The sequence below is a fragment of the Myxocyprinus asiaticus genome, chromosome 10, assembly GCF_019703515.2.
Source record: "Myxocyprinus asiaticus isolate MX2 ecotype Aquarium Trade chromosome 10, UBuf_Myxa_2, whole genome shotgun sequence".
NCBI lineage: Eukaryota > Metazoa > Chordata > Actinopteri > Cypriniformes > Catostomidae > Myxocyprinus > Myxocyprinus asiaticus.
The window spans coordinates 24,774,808-24,796,074 of NC_059353.1; the positions used below are offsets into that span (position 1 = coordinate 24,774,808).

A 21,267-nucleotide genomic window follows, 5' to 3' on the forward strand; every position below is an offset into this window, starting at 1 on the left:
GTCTCGGAGGTCTACAGACAATTCCTTGGACTTCATGGCTTGGTTTGTGCTCTGACATGCACTGTTAACTGTGGGACCTTATATAGACAGGTGTGTGTGCCTTCCCAAATCATGTCCAATCAACTGAATTTACCACAGGTGTACTCCAATCAAGTTGTAGAAACATCTCAAGGATGATCAGTGGAAACAGGATGCACCTGAGCTCAATTTTGAGTGTCATGGCAAAGGCTGTGAATAATTATGTACATGTGATTTTTTTTTTTTATTTTTTTTTTTTTTTAATTAATTTATTTTTTAATAAATTTGCAAAGATTTCAAACAAACTTCTTTCACATTGTCATTATGGGGTATTGTTTGTAGAATTTTGAGGAAAATAATGAATTTAATCAATTTTGGAATAAGGCTGTAACATAACAAAATGTGGAAAAAGTGAAGCGCTGTGAAAACTTTCTGGATGCACTGTATTCAACTAGCCATCCAAAAATCTAGTCATTGTGAGTTTGTCTAGTTTTTTTGTTGTTTTTTTTTCGTGCCGTCAAGGCCATCAAACTGGCCTTGGTAACAGATTCACTGCCTTAAAATTTCAGAATTGTATAATTAAATGTTTATGTAAGGGCTATTTTGAGTAGGGATGCACTGATATGAACATTTTTGTCTGATACCGTTATCGATTTAACATAAAACTTTAGGCAGATACGGATACCGTTTTTTTTTTTTTTTTTTTTTTGCCCCTTACCTTATTTTGTCATCAGATTGTACTTTGGATTCATGCTTTAAAAATGTACAAAGATGTAAAAAAAAAAAAAAAAAAAACTTTTTACTGTTCTAACAAATAATTTCCATTGAACATCGACTGGATCTGTTTAAGACGTGACTTGCATACATTTTAAAGAAAGCGACAATGAAAGATAAATAAAGATAAAAAAAAGAGACACAAAATAACTAAATATGGTGATTGATATGAAAAAGGGTTATTTTGTACTTCTAAAATATTTTCGCACAGTTTTTGCAGTTTAATACAACAGAATATTACAACAGAAATAGAACATTACAAATTCATACTATGCATAGGCAATTCCATAGGAAATGTCAACCACATCATTGAAAAATAAACCTCTTTTAAATTCTATATTATAGTGGTATAATAGATAAATGCCGTCCAGACTGCTAGAAAGTGCTGCTTGCTCATACAGTGCTGAATGCAGGCTATAATTTAAAATGCAGGCTTTTTGGGTTTAGTAATCGCGCAAGGCCATATACATTAATGGGTATCATACAGATCAAAAGTTAAAGTCTTCTACATATTGTGGCTATTATTATTTCTGAATTGTGCATTTGAATTCACAAAGTTTTACATTAACTACTTTTCCGTTCTAGGTTTTTGCGAAAAGTTTTAGTGCATCAAAATAAAGCTGATGGAAACGCAAATTATCGCTGAAATTTTACAAGTGTTGACATAATATTTTTCTATTTAACTCTAGCGCATAAACTCGATGTCAGTACTTCAAATGTCGCAAAAAACTGGTTTGTAAACTTTTTGTCAAGAAAATTGGCATTAATGCAAAAATGTAGTGTCACATGACATTTTACCCCAGTTGTTAGCCTGTGTTAATCATGACGACTGTATACATCCTTGAAAGCTAATTTATTGTACATGATTATTGATTGATCTTAACACCATATAGATCTGATGCTACAAACATGACACTTCCAGGAGTACCAACACAAATATCATGCACATCGACAACTGCATGAAGAACAAATGAATGGCCACTCTTTGCGATTAATCATGGTAGACATCCGTTTATTTATTAAAGTTGCTTTTACACACCATTCAAAATAATAGACTGCAGTCACGGAATTAGCCCACAATACAAAAAACATTTCTGTGCACAAAGATGTTTTAAAATAAATTAAATAAAATATCGGCAGCCGATACATCGGTTTGTGCAATAAACAGTTATCCTATTGTCAGTCACCCTATTAAAGGGCTGTGCTTAGCATCCATATATCTCTAAAATGCAACTGATCTGTTTGGTAGACATGACCCTAAATCAGCCTAATTTTAATTTAACACATAGTATGTTTACATGCACAGTTATAGTTGAGCTACAGTGGGTTTTTGCATTCTCGATCTGTCTTAGTCCAAGTATACAGGACACAATGTGTGATCAAATATTTGTATGGAAGGACATCAAATGAGTCGTTAAATTTACGTTGAGGTTTTAAAAATATATACTTTTGCACATTCCAAGATCTAATATTAGATATATTATTGGTGGGTTTTTGTTAAATGTGAGCCAAAATCATCACAATTAAAAGAACCAAAGACTTAAACTACTTCAGTCTGTGTGCATTGAATTTATTTAATACACGAGTTTCACAATTTGAGTTGAATTACTGAAATAAATGAACTTTTCCACGACATTCTAATTTATTGAGATGCACCTGTATATATTGATTGGCTTATAAAGGTTGAGGACAAAGGCTTAGCAAAATGTGTATCTGTATTTTCTCTTAGTGTCTGAATTTAACGCAGCTGCTGCAGCAGTATGGACTGAGCTCAGAGTCTCTCATCTCTCCAGTGCAGTTTACTTATTTATGCCCAGCACTGCTCTACCAGATAGACAGGCGCTTCTGCATCCTTCATTACCATCACGTTGAGGCTGACACCCAAGATGCAACATCTGCAGGTACAAGTGATCCTGTGCTAGTATGTTCCTGCACCCACAAACTCTTAAGTGAATATATACAGTATATCAAATGTTGTACTTGTAGCTTGGCTAGTAAAGCATAGTAATAGCAATACCAAGGTTGTGGATTTGATTCCCAGGGAACACATGTACTGATAAAATGTATACCTAGAATGCACTTTGTCACTTTGGATAGAAACATAAATGCAGTGTAAATGTTATCTTCAAATCTAATTTGCTACCCAAAAAAGAGAGAAACAATTTTTCAATACAGACTTGTTGTTTCTGCAACATTTGCAATAGATATGTCAAAGGCAGCCAGAGTTACCATAGTGATACCAGGCAGTAAGAACTGGCAATGCACATATTTGTGCAACTGGATTTTCAGCAAAGGCCTCTGTCTAAGATTTAAAGATTTAAATCTAGATGTAGGAGTCCCAATCTTACCCACTGCTGGTTGTGTGTGTTTTTGCAGTGTGGATCTGGATTTGGGGCTTTGTGTCTATCACCATCATCAGTCTGCTATCTCTGCTGGGTGTGATTCTGGTGCCCATCCTCAACCAGTCCTGCTTCAAGTTTCTCTTGACCTTCCTAGTGGCTCTGGCTGTTGGCACCCTCAGCGGGGATGCTTTACTGCATCTTCTACCTCATGTGAGTTCATTCTTTATGGGTCAACATGGCAAACAAAGGACATGTTTATGTAAACTGAATGCCATGGAGTCAGCTGCTGGTAAATTTTAGTGTGGTTTAGAGCATATATCTATTGCAAAGATTCATACTACACCACATTATTTGAGTGAAGTGGAGCGATTTCCACTCCCCACTCAAAAGCGTTCTGTAATCGCTCCACTCCAGGTTTTCAATTTCCCACTCCCTGCTTAATCCTCACTGACTAATGAGAGAAAACCTGCTCTGTGTTCGCTCCATAGAAAAACTTGCGACCAGTTTCCAATCCATTGTAGTTCTTTGAATATGTTTGCTTTTTAATATCACAAATGTCTAGGCACAAGATTTATTAAAAAATAAAGTAAACAATACTTGAAAAAAGGTTCATGCTTTATTGACACCCTCACATTAGCCCCTTAATGTGTTATGGTCAAGATTGAGTGGTATAAGACGGATATTTAAAAAAAAAAAAAAAACGCACCTTACTCCAGGCAAAATTGTGCAACTTCGCTCCTCGCTTCACTTGCACTCTGCACCACTCATATACTCTGAACTACACAGTGCAAACAAGTTGTTTTCACATTTTTCATTATGTGAATGTAAAAGTTGGTTTCTGCACTTTGCAGTCTCAAGGAGAACATGATCACAGTACTGGAGGGCACATGGAGGAAGAACATGAAGAGGATTTTCTGACAAAGTTTGATGGTGTTTGGAAAGGACTGACTGCATTAGCAGGAATCTACCTCCTCTTCATCATAGAGCATTGCATTGGCATGTTCAAACACTACAGCGACCAAAGGGTGAGAGACACCTCAACACTGTAAATGCAGGAAAGCACAGAACATAACAAATGATCCAAAGATGTCAAGAAAGTTGTTTGTACTTCACACATGGATGTTCGGGACTGACAGCAGAAAATACAATTCCAGGAGTGGTAGATTAAAATAACGTCCATAATTGCTGCAGATTATTGGGCTTTTAGTGGCCAAGTAGCAAACAAGCTTGGTCTTTCAGAGCCTAGTCCTTCTAAGCACTTCTGTCTGCTTATACAGTTGTGTTCAAATAAATAGCAGTGCGTTGATAAAAGTGAATAAAGTGCAAATATTTTTTAATAGCTTTAATTTCCATATTTCAAATGTAATGGAAACATTACACATTCAATTCCAAATCAAAGCATTAACAAATTTTATCAAGACTGTGTTATTCTTTTACAGGAAGCAAAAAAAAGGAATATGAATCTGTTCAAAAAAAAATAGCAGTGTCGACATTTTTCTCTTCAAACTCAATATTTAGTTGCATAACCATTGTTTTTGATAACTGCTGCGCATCTGCTTTGCATCGAGTCAACCAACTTCTGGCACCTAGAAGCGGGTATTTCAGCCCAGGATGAACGAACTACATTCCACAGTTCCAGTGAATTTTTGGGTTTTGCTTCAGAAACTGCATTTTTAATGTCACCCCACAAGTTTTCAGTGGGGTTGAGGTCAGAGGATTGAGCTGGCCACTCCATTACCTCAATCCTTTTTGTCTGGAACCAAGATGTTGCTCGCTTACTCGTGTGTTTGGGGTCGTTGTCTTGTTGAAACACCCATTTCAGGGGCATTTCCTCTTCAGCATAGGGCAACATAATCTCTTCAAGTATTTTGATGCATTCAAACTGATCCATGATCGTAGTATGAAAATCCCATACCATGATTTTTGCACTACCATGCTTCACTGTCTTCACAGTGTACTGTGGCTTGAATTCAGTACCCGGGGGTCGCCTGACGTACTGTCGATGACCACTAGACACGAAAAGAACAATTTTACTCTCATCAGTCCACAGAATGTTACGCCATTTCTCTTTGGGTCAATCGATGTGTTCCTTGGCAAATTTTAACCGATTCTGCACATGCCATTTTTTCAACAATGGTGCTTTACGGGGGCTTCTTGCTGATAGCTTAGCTTCGATCAAACATCTTCTGACTGTAACAGTACTTACAGGTAATTTCATCTTTGATCTTTTTGGAGGTGATGATTGGCTGAATCTTTGCCATTCTGACTATTCTTCCATCCGTTTTAACAGTAGTTGCTCATTTTCTTCCATTTGTTTCAGGTATTTGTTGCCATTTTAAAGCATTTGAGATCATTTTAGCTGAGCATTCTATAATTTGCTGCACTTCTTCATACGTTTTCCCCTCTCCAATCAACTTTTTAATTGTTCCTCCGAACAATGTTTGGAACGGCCCATTTTACTTAGCAGTTCAGAAGGAAATATATTTTATAACAATGTGTGAAACATTTGCTTCCCCTCTTCCTTAATAAAGGACAATTAATGACACCTGTTTATTCACAGAATGAATGAATTCTCTAATTAAACTCCACACTGCTATTATTTTGAACTCGCCCCTTTCAATGAATGAGTCAATTACTCACAACAAGCAGCGTGCATGTCATGACAGTTGGGTCTGTTGTTTTTCTATCACACTACTACATCTACAAGTAAATTATTTGCAATGCAGAAATATCACTACTGCTAATAACAGTGGTTCATCAGGTTACTGATGTTGTACTGCAATTTTTTTGAACACAACTGTACTTTCCACAGGGAAGCCTCTGCCAGAAGAAGAAGAAAGAACAGGCAAAGATCGGTAGTAAATTGTCAGACCACAAACTCAACAGACGCTCAGATGCTGAGTGGCTCCATCTGAAAACTTTAACAGAGGGTGGGTTCTCCATTTCATCAGACCCCAGCATGGTATATTTGGATGTTAAGTTGCAAGTGTTGATTTCATGGAGCTACTTTGGAGTCTTGCTAATATACTGAACCCTTATAAGGAGGATACTATAAGAATGAATCAAAGCTGTATAAAACACAAAGTATACGTAGTGTAACAATATTTACAGGGTTCCCAAAAAAACCTTGAGAACCTGAAAATATCAGGAAATTTTATGTATTGTCTTCCAGGCCTGTTAAAGTCATGGAAATTAATAGAATGTTAAAAGTCAGAGAATATCTTTAAAGGAATTTAAGGGATCAATACAAGTTTAATCAAAAGCATTTATGACAATGTATATTACCAGAAATAAAATATATTTTGACTTGTCCCTCTTTTCTGGAATCTGGATTCCATTGAGGCACTTACAATTTAAGTGAATGTGCCCAATCCATAAACATCAAAATACTCACTGTTTCAAAAGTATACCACAAAACGTAAACAATATGCATGTTAACATGATTTTAGTGTGATAAAATCACTTACTAACCTTTTCTTTGTAAAGTTACAGCCAATTTTACAACTTTGTTGCAATGACGATGTAACGTTGTAAACCCTAAAATGACTGTAAAAAAGATGATTTAAACAAATTTACAGCTGAAATAATACACAAATTTTAGCAGAAGAATTAAAGTGCTTTTATAACATTTTTAGCTTTATATTTGTGCCTTTTTAAACACTCCAAAAATTGGCCCTATTCACTTCCATTGTAAGATTAAATCAATGCAATTAATACAGAAATAATGTGCTAAAAAAGTTAACACAAATAAACATAGAAATTCAAGCTTGAAGTATTACTGACGCATGGGTGTGGATGGAGAGCTGTACATGTATATAATTATTTTGATTAATGTATTGAATTATATTTATTTTGGGGCCTAATTTATTGGAATATCATGTAATTAATTTGTTTAAAAAATGAATCGATTGACGGCCCTAGTTTTTGTATGATAGATAAATAAATATAGCTCTGTCTTATGTCTGATTTGTAAGGGAATCTTTATTCTTTTCTTTTTCTTGTTAGATCTTGTCAATGAATTGGTCAAATAGGTTTAAAATGGTCTGAATGATTCATTAGAGAATCTGTCAGAATTTGAGTCATTTTTAAAAATTCTTACATAGCCATCACAAACGACTGGAAAGTTTTGTAAAAGTTAAGGAAATTGATTAGTCAAAAAGTGTGGGAACCAAACTTATACAATTTCCCATTTTTATGCAGGAGAAGGTATGATATGTGAAGCTGGGCACAATGACACTCAGATGACAGAGCTGCAGCCTTTGGATTCACCCAGCAAGATGCCGCTGGCCATTGCTGATTCCGATCACACCTACAAAGAGGCAGTAAAAACAGAGGACAGTGGGCCAAAGGCCAAGACAAAAAAGCATGGACACGGACATAGTCATGGGCACTCCCATCACGGGCACTGCCACTCTGACCAGGAAATGAAAGATGCAGGAATCGCCAGCATAGCATGGATGGTTATCATGGGAGATGGCATGCATAACTTTAGTGATGGACTTGCTATAGGTCAGTTTGTGTACAATGATCTGTGAAACCAGAATGAACCAGTTGGATTACTTTGTTTTACAAAGGGTTTCTAAAGTATAAATTGAGGAACTCTTTCTTGCTTTCAGGTGCTGCTTTCAGTGCTAATATCACAGGAGGCATCAGTACTTCAGTAGCTGTTTTCTGTCATGAACTACCCCATGAACTGGGTAAGTAGCTTAACTAGTCGCAGAATGTGGAGAGACATAAAATATTGGAATGTTTGTAGCAGATCCACTTTCTTTTAATTTACCTCCAGGTATGCAGTACAAGTAAAAAATAAAATAAAAAATATTAAAAGATATCAACATGTGCTGTCATACTGAGAGAAGGCAAGGTTTAGCTTTAGGGTGACAGCAGCTAATCAGAGAAGACATTCAAGCCCTCTTGCTGTGCTGCAGTCCTTCTGTGAGCAGTGACATTTCATTGGCAGTGATGTGTCCTTTATCCATTATTGACATCAACTCAAGAACATCAAGGAGGAGTGCTCCAGCTGTCTGTCTGCACTCTGCTTTAAAGGGATAGTTCAATCAAAAATTACCATCATTTTACTCACCCTCATGATGTTCCAAACCCAAATAACTTTTTTCTTTTTTCATGGAACACATGAGGGGAAAATTGAAGAATGTTGATGTCACTCTTTCATATACAATGAAAGTGTTTGTTGACTGAGGTCGCTAGTCCCTAACATTCTGACTAACATCTGCTTTTGTTTCACGGAATAAAGAGTCATGTGTTTGGAACAACATGAGGGTGAGTAAATAACAACAATTTTCACTTTTGGGTCCCTTTTAATGTTTTAAGGGATAGTTCACCCAAAAATGAAAATTCTCTCCATTTACTCACCCTCATGCCATCCCAGATGTATACGACTTTCTTCTGCTGAACACAAATACATTTTTCCCAGAATATCTCTGCTCTGTAGGTCCATACAATGCATGTGAATGGTGACCAGAACTCCAAAAGCTCCAAAAAGGAGATAAAGTCAGCATTAAAGTAATCCATAAGAATCTAGTGGTTTAATCAATGTCTTCTGAAGTGATCCAGTTGGTTTTGGGAGAGAACAGACCAAAATATAACTCCTTTTTCACTGCACATCTTGTCATTGCGATCTCTAGGCATGATCATGATTTTAAGCACAATTACACTTCCTAGCGCTGGATGAATGCGCAGAGCGCTAGATAGTGCTAAGTGCAATCAAGCTTGAAATCATGATCGCCATGGACACTGCTGTCAAGATGTACAGTGAAAAAGGAGTTATATTTTGGTCTATTCTCACCCAAAACCTGGATCGCTTCAGAAGACATTGATTAAACCACTGAAATCTTATGGATTACTTTTATGCAGACTTTATCTCATTTTTTGAAGCTTTTGGAGTTCTGGTAACCACTCGCATTGTAAGGACCTACAGAACTGAGATGTTCTTTTTAAAAAAAAAAATTGTGTTCAGCAGTAGAAAGTTATACACATCTGGGATGGCATGAAGGTGAGTAAATAAAAATTCTCACCATGTTTGGGTGAACTGTCCCTTTAATTGGATCAAAACAACCACTGAACTAAATCAACACACAGCAAGAGAACTCAAAACTTCATAAAAGTTTTGCTTTGGCTGTCTAGAGGGCCACTATTCTTTTTAAATGTACCTTTAGGTTTACACCTAAACCAGACATTACAATACCAGACAGGACATAACAAACAGAGCACTACTTTGATGTAAAAATTGATCTTTTCCATTTGATGTTTATTTATTCTGCCTGCCATCCAGAGGAGTTGATAGCACTCATCCCTCAAACACTAATAATGTTTGATGTAGCAGCTGTCTTTGTCTGAGGCCCCATTTACACCTTGCATTAGCATGCGTTTCATATCCGAATAGTATCTGGATATTCTTTAGCTGGATTGCATTTACACCTTGCAGTCAAATGCATCTCCACTGTGATCGGATAGAGATCCGATCAAAGTTACCTGCGCAACATCTAAAACAATACTTGCTTAATCGCCATCAGAGGCTGTGATAACTGAAAATTCTCCGTCTTTTAGCGAATTTTAAAAACATCGATTGATAATTTAAAAACTTTCTATCACTTTAACAGTCAGAGTTTTTCCTTCATTGAAAATTTTTGGCGGCAGCCAAAACTAAATTTTGGGTCCCCAAACATCTGAAACGCGTGAGTGAAGACTTGTTTTACGCAAGCATCACGGTTGATTAGAAAACAGGAATGAGACATGAGCGAGTGGGGATTTCAAGAAAGAGACAAGATATTCCAAGTGTATTACAATGGAATAATTAATGGAATATTGTTCATTGTTTGGGTGACAAGATTGCAAGACAGCAGTGTCTGTTGTGTCCTTCACATTGCGATGGCTGAATTAAAAGAAAAAAGCAAGAACACACGACACAGCACTTTAACATTGGAAGACTGTAGCGCAACCTCGTCACATAATTAATTACTGATGTAGTTTTATCCGGATAACGAAAACACATTTGCATTTACACCATCTTTGAATGTGGTCAGAACCTGTCCCTGACCACCTCCGAATGTGGTTTTAGTGATCCGTAACGATCCGCTCACAATGCATCTTGGGTGCATTTACACCTGTCATTTAATGTGATCCAGTGCAATCCGATAGCGATCCGATCACCGAAAACGCATGTTAATGCATGGTGTAAATAGGGCCTGAGTGTCAAGACTTCCCATGCTGTGGCTGGTAAAATCCCGCCATGATATTTTGTTTTTTTTACCACCCTGCAGTGCTGTTAATTGCCTTTGACGGCTGTTTGAACTGTGCCAGGTTACACAGAGTGAAGGTTTGGACTGGAGTGTAGAGAGGACTAAAGCTTGAGCAAACACTGCTCAAGAATTGATGGATCTGAAAGCCTCTTTCAGATATTTCAGTAATTAGCAGGAAAGGAGGATAGTAGAAGCAAACTGAATGAAGAGCATTTCTGCAGTCTTGCCTGTTTTTCCTGACTGATTGAATAGGACAGCCAGTTCTCACAGCAGTCATTGTCAATATAAGCATTGGTTAACCTAAATACACTGGAGCAGAATCAAACGAATAGTCCCATATTGCTGAACTGTTCTTTATTGTTGTTCACCAATAGTGTACATTTCAGTTTGCTTCTGTTTCAGGTGACTTTGCTGTTTTATTGAAGGCTGGAATGTCTGTGAAGCAAGCTATTGTGTACAACGTCCTCTCTGCTCTGATGGCCTATATAGGCATGGTGATCGGCACGGCCGTGGGGCAGTACACGCACAATGTCACTGGCTGGATATTTGCCGTAACCGCTGGCATGTTTCTCTATGTGGCATTAGTGGACATGGTAAGTGACTTGTTTTAATACTTCAGTTAACAAAACTGAAATTCAAAGAGATTATTGTAGTCTGCCATTTCAGCTCTGCTTTGCTCAAGATTTGAGGTAATGTCTTGACTGTATGAAACAATCATGTCTTTGTTCTGCTATGCTATGGAGCAAAACTTTGATTTTTTTTGTTTGCTAATTGTTTGGCCTGTGTGCCTTTAATAGTGATGCCCTGTTATTCTCCTAACATAAGTTTCTCCTCATCAGTTGCCAGAGATGCTTCATGGTGACAGTGAAGAGCACAAGCGCTGTGAAATGGGGCACTTCATCCTGCAGAACTTTGGCATGCTCACTGGGTTTGGCATCATGCTGCTGATTGCCATTTTCGAGGATCACATTGTGTTTGACTTTGGCTTCTAGCCAGAGACTGGTATGGGGGGGGGGCATCATTCATTACTACAATCACACATGTGCTTTGCCTTAAAGTGGCTTTGTTTTGTGATGGTACAGTCCTGCAAGCATGTCTTAATAGTCCGTATCAGTGGCTTACATAGGACTTGGACAAGCAGACAAATGTGTTTACGTTTCATCATCTCGCATCATTCCCTCTAGGCTACACAAACCGGTTGCTGTTTTCCTTCAGTTTCTCTTGTAGCTATAGCTGGATCTCGGTATGCTGGAGCTTTTTCTCTTTGTTATTCCTTTTTGATTTGTGTAGGTGTGTCCAAACAAACATATACACCTTGCATTTCTGAGAAGCACTTCCCAGTATTTGGGTTATCCCTTTAATATTGAAGTGTTGTTTTAGGACAGTGTCACTGATAGAATCACTCATTGCAGCTGCCTAGTTCAACAGTCACCCATTCATTTTAACGTGTTGAGCACTGTGTCATGTTTAGCTCTTTCATTCATTTGTATCCCACAGTCCATTCGTTGTAACTGATGTTTTGTGTCATGTACCTCTCTTGTGTCCACCATTGCAGTGTCAAGAACAAGTAACAACTGTGTGCTAAAATGGTGCAACAGAGCCCAACTTGCATTTTTTAATTTATTAAGAAGAACTGGTCAGCATCGTATATCAGGACTAAACACAACAAACATGATGCTTTTTTAAAAAGAATTTTTTCTTTGAGCTTTGCTGAAAGCTTTGACTACTTGTTTCTTTCTTACACTATATATACTGTTGATAGTGATGGGAGTGTCCTCATTCTTAGAATTTCATTTCTGTTAATATTATTGGTTAATATTGTACTGTTGTTTTGACCAAGTTTGAATATTTGAAGTAAAAGGTATGCAACAGTGTTAATGAATAACCTCTGACACAGTGCTACTGAAAGACCGAACACATTGAGAAGGTCAGTCCAGTCCAGTATTAACTTTAATGCTGAAACACTGTGATACTTGAATGAAGAACAATTAGATAAGCATATCGGTACATCAAGGAATTTATAATTTTTCTTTGGAATGTATACTTATTCAGTGATAATCATGATTATTTATCTGAATATAAATACAAGTTACTTCCATATCAAAATGTTGCCGTAGATAATGACTACACTTATTTTATCCCGTACATCAAGGTTACAGTCAAGTAATGAAGTTAATAATCATTATGTTCCCCTAAGGAAATTTGCTACTGAAGATTCTTATTTTTGTTAAACATGATACCTTTTTTTTTTTTAAACATCTTTGTTACTTTTTAATTATATAAAATGTTTGGTATTGCTGGATAGTTTGTCGAAGATACAGAATTATAAGAGTTTTTTTTGTGAGACAAAAGCAAGTTCATAACTTTTTTACATTGACCAAAGTAACGTTCCATACAGATTTGGGGAAAACCATTCCTTTTTTTTTTTTTTATCTAAAATTTGTCAAATTAGCTATAATGTCATTTACTTTTGACAATCTAAACGCTTTCATTGTTGATTCCCTCTGGTTATTGAAATTTCTTACATTTCAATTATTGGCCTTATTGGTACTTGTATGAAAGTCTGAATACAGTCAAATCTATACAACATCTCTTGATTGGTCCCTTTGTTGAATGTTGTTTTGTTTAACAAGTTTTGATTGTGCCAAATATAGGCTATGGTTCTGAATTTGAGCACAAACACTGCCTATGCCAGCAGTCACCTCCACACATTCATGTTCACTGCTTGAATCCTCTACCGTTATGAGTTTGTGGGGCATGTTATGTGATTCATGCTTATCTTGTCACCATGTGACATCCATCTGTTCTCATGGGTGTGTATCATTATTAATTGCATTTGTCAGATGTACTTGCTTGAATGGAAACATGCATGAGACAAATGGAAGAAGCTAAATGTTTTTGGGTGCATTTAATTGAAATTATGAAATTATCTGCTAATAAAATAAAGTTTTCCATGTAGTTAAACCTGTAATTTTAATTTTAGATGTTAAAAACAGAGTGAAAGAAACCGCCCTAGAGCTCAACAATTGGAATGAAACCCCTTTGGAGTAGTGTTGCAAAGAAATAATTAAATTAGTCCTAATTAAAAAGGACCATTCAGTCAAAATATCCATTACTTACATTTTATGTCAATTTAATCTGGACAATAAAAAAATTAATTTTGTTGACTTGGATGTTAAAGCATCATCAATACAAATCCCATTGTTGCTGATTGTCTGTGCTTTCTTTGTCAGAAGAAAAAATAAAGTTTGCAAAGAGCATATAGTGTGTTTGAGGTTATTAACAATCTTATCTAATACAATCTTATTAAATTATTCTATTACATTTTGATTGTAGAGATGGGAAAACTTTGCTTCAAGTGTTTGTTTAATAAATAGTATCAGTTTTTACTTTGATCAGAAACACAAAAGAACCCAGTATATTTTTGCTCTGGTATGTCCAAGTGAACATTACAGATGTATTATACCAAAATAATAGACTACAACATGTAGTGTACCTCACTGAGGGTACAAAGGACACTAGATGCAGAGCAGCATATCTATGAGTTAAGCTGACACAGTAAGGCCACCCCACGACGAATCCAGTGCTCTGGGGGCACATCTGAATTTAGGGCCATAGCAATGACATAGTTGGTGGAGTGACCTGTAGTAGAAAGAGTTCCGCGTCTCTCGCTGGTCTTGTATACTGGAGACACATAGCACTGCCGATCGGGAATGTCCTGCTTCTTCATGGGTTTCAGCCAAATCTGCAAACAGACAGTATGATGACTAGTTTGAAAGTTTTTTTTCAGTGCTCCCTTCCTCTCTACTATCAGTTCTCATTTCTATGCTTTTGACCATATTCGTTTTAAAATAGCATTTCAGTGTGATATGTCATTGGTTAAATCACTGTTTCAGTCAATAAGGAGTCACTGATATGAATAACAATATGGTAAATCAACATTGTCTTATAATCCAATCTTCCTTTTAGTGTTTAGTGACAGACTATTGTCACCAAAAACAAATGTTATGAGACCTTTATCAGACCTCTGAAAAAAAAAAAAAAGGTATATTAGATTTTCACAGTTTTAATAAGACTTATGGGTTTATTTATTTGCAGAGTTTTAGCTGAGATGCATTCAGTTGAAATTAATAATGGCTTTGAAGAAATTTGCATTTCAGTGTTGTTTTTACCAAAAGTAACAAATGCATGTTTAATTAAGTTCCATTCTTGTCAAAAACTTTTGGTAATAAGTTGTCCTGGAATGCCTGAATATTAAATAGCATTAAATGCATTATTTATAGTGGCAACATGCATTGTGCTAAAGCAGAAGAAGGGGAAAAATTAATATATTTTTTTCTCTTCATGTTTGGTAATATTTACTAACCTGTTTGAATATCTCACCTAATATGGTATTCATGCGTTGTAGAGACACAATTAGCACTTCATTTCCCTACTGTATTAAATACCAAACTTTTTTATTGTGTAAAGTTTTCTGCTCAAACTCCCTATACTTCCAGAGGCCCCAAGATGATGACTTGGTTTTATTGTGGATGATGAAAAGATCTGCCTTCAAGGAAATCTGTAAAATGTGTGAAATCTGAATATAAGTCAGCGCTGCAGACCCTCTGCTGGGTATAATGATGCAGAAGTTCAGATTTCCCTTTGTATTTGCTTTTGCTTATGTGGTACTGAATAGAGAATAACATGTTGGGTGTGTTGTGGTTGAGATTGAAGTTGTGCTGAGATGAAAGTCAACATGAAATCAAAAATGGACCCTTTTTACTTAATGCACATACATGGTCTCGTGCATGATTCATCAATACATAGTAGTCCAAAAATAATCAAAATTTAATAACTTGCTCTGCTTTTGAAACAACTTTTCTTTTGGTTGACATTACCAAAGCATAGAAGACTATTGGTTAATGTTAATGTTGGTTAATGTTAACCAATAGCCAACTAGCTATTTAGGCTAATAGTTAATGCAGTAATGCTTGTTAACATTAATAACAATAATGGTAATAATATCAAATAATGCTCAATTTGAATCTAAATCTTATGAGAACCACTTAATTGTGACCACAAGGAGGTTACCCCATATGACTCTACCCTCCCTAGCAACCATGCCAATTTGGTTGCTTAGGAGACCTGGCTGGAGTCACTCAGCACACCCTGGACTTGAACTCATGACTCTAGGGGTGGTAGTCAGTGTCAATACTCGCTGAGCTACCCAAGCCCCAATAAGCTCATTTTTTAACAGCTGGACTAATTTGAAGATGAAAGATAAGGACCTGAAAGTGGATGCTGCTCAACGTTGTAATTTAACATTATGATTAGCTGTTTCACATTTTTTGCATGGCTACATATGCCCTGCTGCTGTAAAATGAGAAAAATGTCATAGTTTCTCTCAGAATTGCTTTTTGTTTCTATAGCTACTCTTATAGTAATAACCCTGCAGGCAGATATAATTTTTTTTATTGTATTGAAACCTGCCAGTATTTGAGGATTTTATACATTTTACACTGATTGAAAACTGTAATTCCACTGGAGTGACATTCCTGTGAATTTAATCTCTCTGTGTAAAAAAAAGTACCCACATCAGAGGCTATGAATGAATGATGCCATCAGCCTCATTTAAATATTATATGTAGCCGAAGGTTAAATCAGTCAATACAGCTGTGTGTGTGTGTGTGTATATGTATATATATATATATATATATATATATATATATATATATATATATATATATATATATATATATATATATATATATATATATTTTTTTTTTTTTTTTAATTATTTTTTTTTAATTTATTTATTTTTATTATGCATTCATTGTGATACAAAGTGAAGTCCAGGAAGACATCAGGAAATTCTCATACCACAGGCATGGTGTCATGCAGGATTTTGGGGAAAGACTCGGCCAATCGTTTTGTCCTCCGATCCCAGCGGGCACAATCCAAGAAAAGGCCACGGATGTAAACACCTGATAATAGTGCACACACACACACACACACACACACATTTTAAATATTTAAATACATCCACTCATACATTGAAAGTAACAAAAGGCCATAGCTCAGATAAATAAGTTTACAGAAAACTTGCAGGTCGCAAATGTCAGTATTCAATCATTCATATCAAGGATACAAATAGAAAAAATGTCTCCTCCACACACTGCGAATACCAGGTAATGGCTGATACTAAACAGTATCTAGTCAGCTGTTCCCTCTTACACCTGAAACATACTTTATGCAAGTATGTGCGCTGGCTCAGCGGTTAAGGCTCTGGGTTACTGACCAGAAGGTCAGGGGGTTCAAGCCCCAGCACCACCAAGATGCCACTGTTGGGCCCTTGACCCTATCTGCTCCAGGGGTGCTGTATCATGGCTGACCCTGCACTCTGACCCCAGCTTAAAAGAATTTCACTGTATATGTGCAAATGTATAATGTGTGACAAATATAAAGGCTTCTATTGTAACACAGGTGGTTCTAGCTATGCAAGCTCAATTTAATTTGGGTTCCAAAATGTGTCAGAGCAAAATTCATAACACATCACATTCTCAGCATTGCCACAAGTGGCGCAATTGCAGACAGTGTTAACTGTCCACTTCTAGGGTGAGTTTTGTCTTTCAAATCAATTACTAATAGCACAGCAACAGTTTGAAGAGAATATTGCCGATGCTTGTATAAATAACAAACATGGGATCCGAGGAAGACTCGCAAGTTTATTCTCTGTTGCGTAGATTTATTCCCAGATAATCCAGAGGTGTTGCTGTGTTTGCTTCCTTAACTATCTATTGCAACCTGCAGCGGAACTACACTGCAAAAGTGGGGTTTCCCTTTGACTTCAAACTCTGGGATTCCCCCAGTGTACTTCAGTGCATTTACGCAGACGTGAGGGACAGTAGTCGATATTTTAAATAGGTGTGTATAAATGGGTATAGTTTACAGTGTATGTGTTTTTTTTCTTTTCCCACTGTACTCTCAATTATATTAATCTTTTAATTCTTTCCACTATGTTGACATGTTGATATGATGTATGGCTCACTCCTATGATGTTAGTTATCCAATCTGTTCTACGCACACACATGAGCACTTGCACAAACACCGCTTATGTGTTTACATGGCCACATAAGCCAACTTCTCTTTGAGAAACCCAGGCGTGTTAAACCACTTTCTCTTAATTTCTTAAATGGCATAAGGAAAACGACATCCTCATTTCAGAACTGCGCTTTATGCAAACCCTAGAATAAACAACTTTCTTAAGTGCATGTAAACGGGGTCAGTAACGCAAGAATGCACGTAAAGTATGTTCAACCGGACTGTGCGTTTGCAATGGGATGGCCAAGCACTCGCGTTAAGTACAGTATGTATCTGGTCTTAGACATATGATTTGCAAACAATCTCACTTCAAGCCTGTGCACATGTTCGAGGCTCCCAAAAATGAAGATTGTTGAAGATATACATACAGACATGCAATAACTAAAAACTCTCCCCATTTTATACACCCTGAATGAACTCTACAGATAAATGAGTAGACCACCACCAAGTATCTACTAAAATGCAAACACACACATAAACAGTGCCACATGCAGTGTGTGATGGCCTCAGATAGATGGGTTTCCTCTGGAGAGATGCTCATCATGCACTGATGAAAGAGCAGCAGGGGTCTGATGTCACAGCACTGTAATGTTGACTCTGATTGATGGCACTCATCCACGGCAAGGGGTTAATGAAACTGTGTATTGCTCTTTCCATTTGGCCCTTGTTATCCATTTCCCTTTCATATACTTTACATTTCATACTTGTTAACTCTTTCTTTCTTTTCTCCCACACTCTTTGTCTTTCTCACCATCCTCTGGGGAGTTTGTGTACTCCTTGTCGTCCATGACTTCAAAGTCGAAGCTGAGCAGGTCAATGGGAATGGTGTATTTTCGGGCGTAATTCTGCTGACTTCCAGTGAGGAAGGCCTGAGTGAAGAAGAAACCTGAAACCCAGAACACTGCAGGCATGCCATCCATGTACCATGCCTGTGTGGATGACACAGATGATACCAATGTTAAAGACTAATCAGAACCAACAAACAAACATAAAAAGAACAATAATATTATCACAAACACATTGAATCTAAATACAGTTGGTACTTCTCTTCTGAGTGCTTAATCTCATTCACACACAGTGTTTGTTTGATTTTTGGGAGTGAAAATCACATTCTATAACTGAATTAACTCTTGAAAAATTTAGGTAGTGACAACCATGGTTTTAACATACATTAAAGTCCAGTGAGATTATGCATGTTTCTTTTTTGCAGCCACAAAACACCAAAAAATTAGCTCTGGCTATCACTATTTCAGTCATTGCAATTTCTAGAGTGACCCCTGTGTTCTGTATACACACAAAACTGTAATTTAGGGGATACACTCCATCATTTAAATGCAATTTTCACTTCCTAACTTTGCATTGTGTATGTGGACTATTTGTAATCACAACTGATTCTAATTGCATAACTTGAAGGCCAAAAGAAACCTTTGGAATGCAATAGGCCCCTAAAGTAATTGTGTCTAAAAGCATGTTTTCTTTTATTGAATGGAAGGGCATTTATATAATACATTTGCAGTACAGTCCTTTGCAGAGTTTGTGCTGTAATCTGAGCTCATTGAATAAGACAGTGAGTCAGTAGCATTTCATGTGATTTTCGCATGGCTCAATGAACAATAGAATGTTCTGTTTGAGCTTCAGTCACTGAGCACTTTATTAGGTACACCTGTACACCTACTTATTCATTTGATTATCTAATCAGCCAATTGTGTGGCAGGAATGCAATGCATAAAATCATGCAGATATGGGTCAGGAGCTTCAGTTAATGTTCATATCAACCATCAGAATGGGGACATTTTTTGATCTCTATGATTTCGATTGTGGCATGATTGTTGGTGCCAAGTGGGCTGGTTTGAGTATTTCTGTAACTGCTGATTTCCTGGGATTTACACACACAACAGTCTCTAGAGTTTACTCAGAAAGGGGCCAAAAACAAAAAAAAACATCCAGTGAGCAGCAGTTCTGCGGATGGAAACGCCTTGGTGAGAGAGGTCAACAAAGAATTCCCAGACTGGTTCAAGCTGACAGAAAGTCTATGGTAACTCAGATAACCACTCTGTACAATTGTAGTGAGCAGAATAGCATCTCAGAAGGCATAACATGTCGAACCTTTAGGAGAATGGGCTACAACAGCAGAAGACCACGTCAGGCTCTTTATTAGGACCACATTGTTCCTATTAAAGTGCTCAGTGAGTGTATAATCAGAATATTGTGTTGGATTTTCCAATGACTGACTAGAAAACAACCAATTTATAGTAAATGTTTTAAACTGAACAATTGAAATCCCAAACTATTAATATATACAGTATTGTGATTATGGAATCCAAATATGTAACATTCGAAAGTAAGAAAGGAAAAGTCTTTCTCTCATATATGCACTAATTTGTGTGTAATTCTAACTGTTGGGATTTTGTTTGACTAAGCAAATGTTGCAAACTTGTAATTTCATTGCCAAATAAAGTGTGAAAGGGCCAATCTATGGTGAAATGATCAAGTGTCATACTAGTACAAAACACAGTAACAATATATGCTTTATGACTTCAGAGCTTACATGTAAAAACTTGAGTCTGTCTAGAAAGTCATTTATGTAGCTTCCCAGTGGTTTGAGGCTGGGATACGACTTCTTCATCCACATGGCAGGGATGCGACCCTTCAAAATACTGCTTACTACCTCCTCAAGCTCAGAAGACATAACCACCAGACCCTATGCCAGTGGATACACAAACACACATTCACAAAGCTTTAATGTCTATAATAAATAGATATATGTATGATCAATTTATATTCATTATGCACCTATTTTTCTAGGTCCTGGGTCTTTTGGTGCCCTAGGCAAGATATGATATGACCAAAGACAAATATAACATGCTTTGCTTTACCTACAGGGGTACACTAAAAACGTTTTGTAGTACTGCATAGTTAATCATTATTTTGTATCCATTTGAATGGGGATGATGCCTTTGTACATTCATCAATGGTGTCATACTTCTCTCTGATTGCCATTGCCACACTACATAATAGTATACATTTTTAATGTCTAAGTTGTCATTTTGTAATTTTCTTTAACTCCATCCAAGGGACTGCATTTAAACTTATGTATCTGGTGTGGTACAGAGATGTATGATTAGAATACTGATGAATGAGGGGTGGAAATCAAGCTTAAATCAGGAATTATTTTAGGGAATAAAATTTATTATTTTAGGGTTAGATTATAGGATTAGGGTTCACAATGTGTAAATGAAAGACTGGTTGTGATCAGATTTTAGAAGACGCATTTCTCTCGCCCTGCGGGTTGAGCAATGCTAACTTGGATCAGAGCTGTCAGACAAACTAAAGGAATAGGAGGCTCAGCATTATGGCTTGCCCTGGGGCAGGATGAACTGTCCTTATACCTTTCAGCAGGAAGTGTATGTTCATAGACTTTTTAAAGTTTGCATATCTTCCAGTAAAGGTGTGTGGAAAAAAAAATCTGTGAAAGTTTTCAACAAAAGATAAATGTAGTGGATGGTATGATGCAAACAGTAGAAACATGACTTTGGTCCAAACCTGACATTAGGAAGCTTTCCTGATTTTATTACATTGTGAATAAAGGTTGATGTAGTGTGATACTTTAAAAAAAATGTGTTAAAAATAATTAAGGAATTAATCTTGCCCCCGACCCGAACACAAATTCAGTAATGAGGGATTTCCTGTCATCTGACTATTTGTTTCTGTTGGAAGTATTACATTTGTCTTTTTGCAAATCCGCAGGCAACTTGCCATTAAATCTCACTTTCCAAAAGTAGGCAGCACAG

The 21,267-nt window shown here is 36.7% G+C and overlaps 2 protein-coding genes across 5 annotated transcripts in view; one reads left to right on the top strand and one right to left on the bottom strand.

Moving 5' to 3' along the window:
• Positions 1-13,746, top strand: part of LOC127446951 (zinc transporter ZIP10-like) — a 55,066-nt gene extending 41,320 nt beyond the window's left edge. For 2 of the 4 annotated variants that reach the window (XM_051708330.1, XM_051708329.1), the window contains 8 exons: positions 2,522-2,693; positions 3,169-3,344; positions 3,986-4,159; positions 5,947-6,064; positions 7,335-7,643; positions 7,751-7,831; positions 10,796-10,986; positions 11,233-13,743. In XM_051708330.1, the coding sequence (XP_051564290.1) occupies positions 2,522-2,693; positions 3,169-3,344; positions 3,986-4,159; positions 5,947-6,064; positions 7,335-7,643; positions 7,751-7,831; positions 10,796-10,986; positions 11,233-11,385 (1,374 nt within the window). In that variant the 3' untranslated portion in view covers positions 11,386-13,743. Of the gene's footprint in view, positions 1-2,521; positions 2,694-3,168; positions 3,345-3,985; positions 4,160-5,946; positions 6,065-7,334; positions 7,644-7,750; positions 7,832-10,795; positions 10,987-11,232 lie in introns of all 4 variants that reach the window. The other 2 variants (XM_051708328.1, XM_051708327.1) reach the window with 2 other exon arrangements.
• A 185-nt stretch (positions 13,747-13,931) lies between these two features.
• Positions 13,932-21,267, bottom strand: part of dnah7 (dynein, axonemal, heavy chain 7) — a 135,273-nt gene continuing 127,937 nt past the window's right edge. Inside the window, exons 62-65 of the mRNA XM_051709515.1 lie at positions 20,025-20,177; positions 18,228-18,405; positions 16,256-16,359; positions 13,932-14,138 (exon numbers count right to left, since the gene is read on the bottom strand). Of these exons, the coding sequence (XP_051565475.1) occupies positions 13,932-14,138; positions 16,256-16,359; positions 18,228-18,405; positions 20,025-20,177 (642 nt within the window). The remainder of the gene's footprint in view (positions 14,139-16,255; positions 16,360-18,227; positions 18,406-20,024; positions 20,178-21,267) is intronic.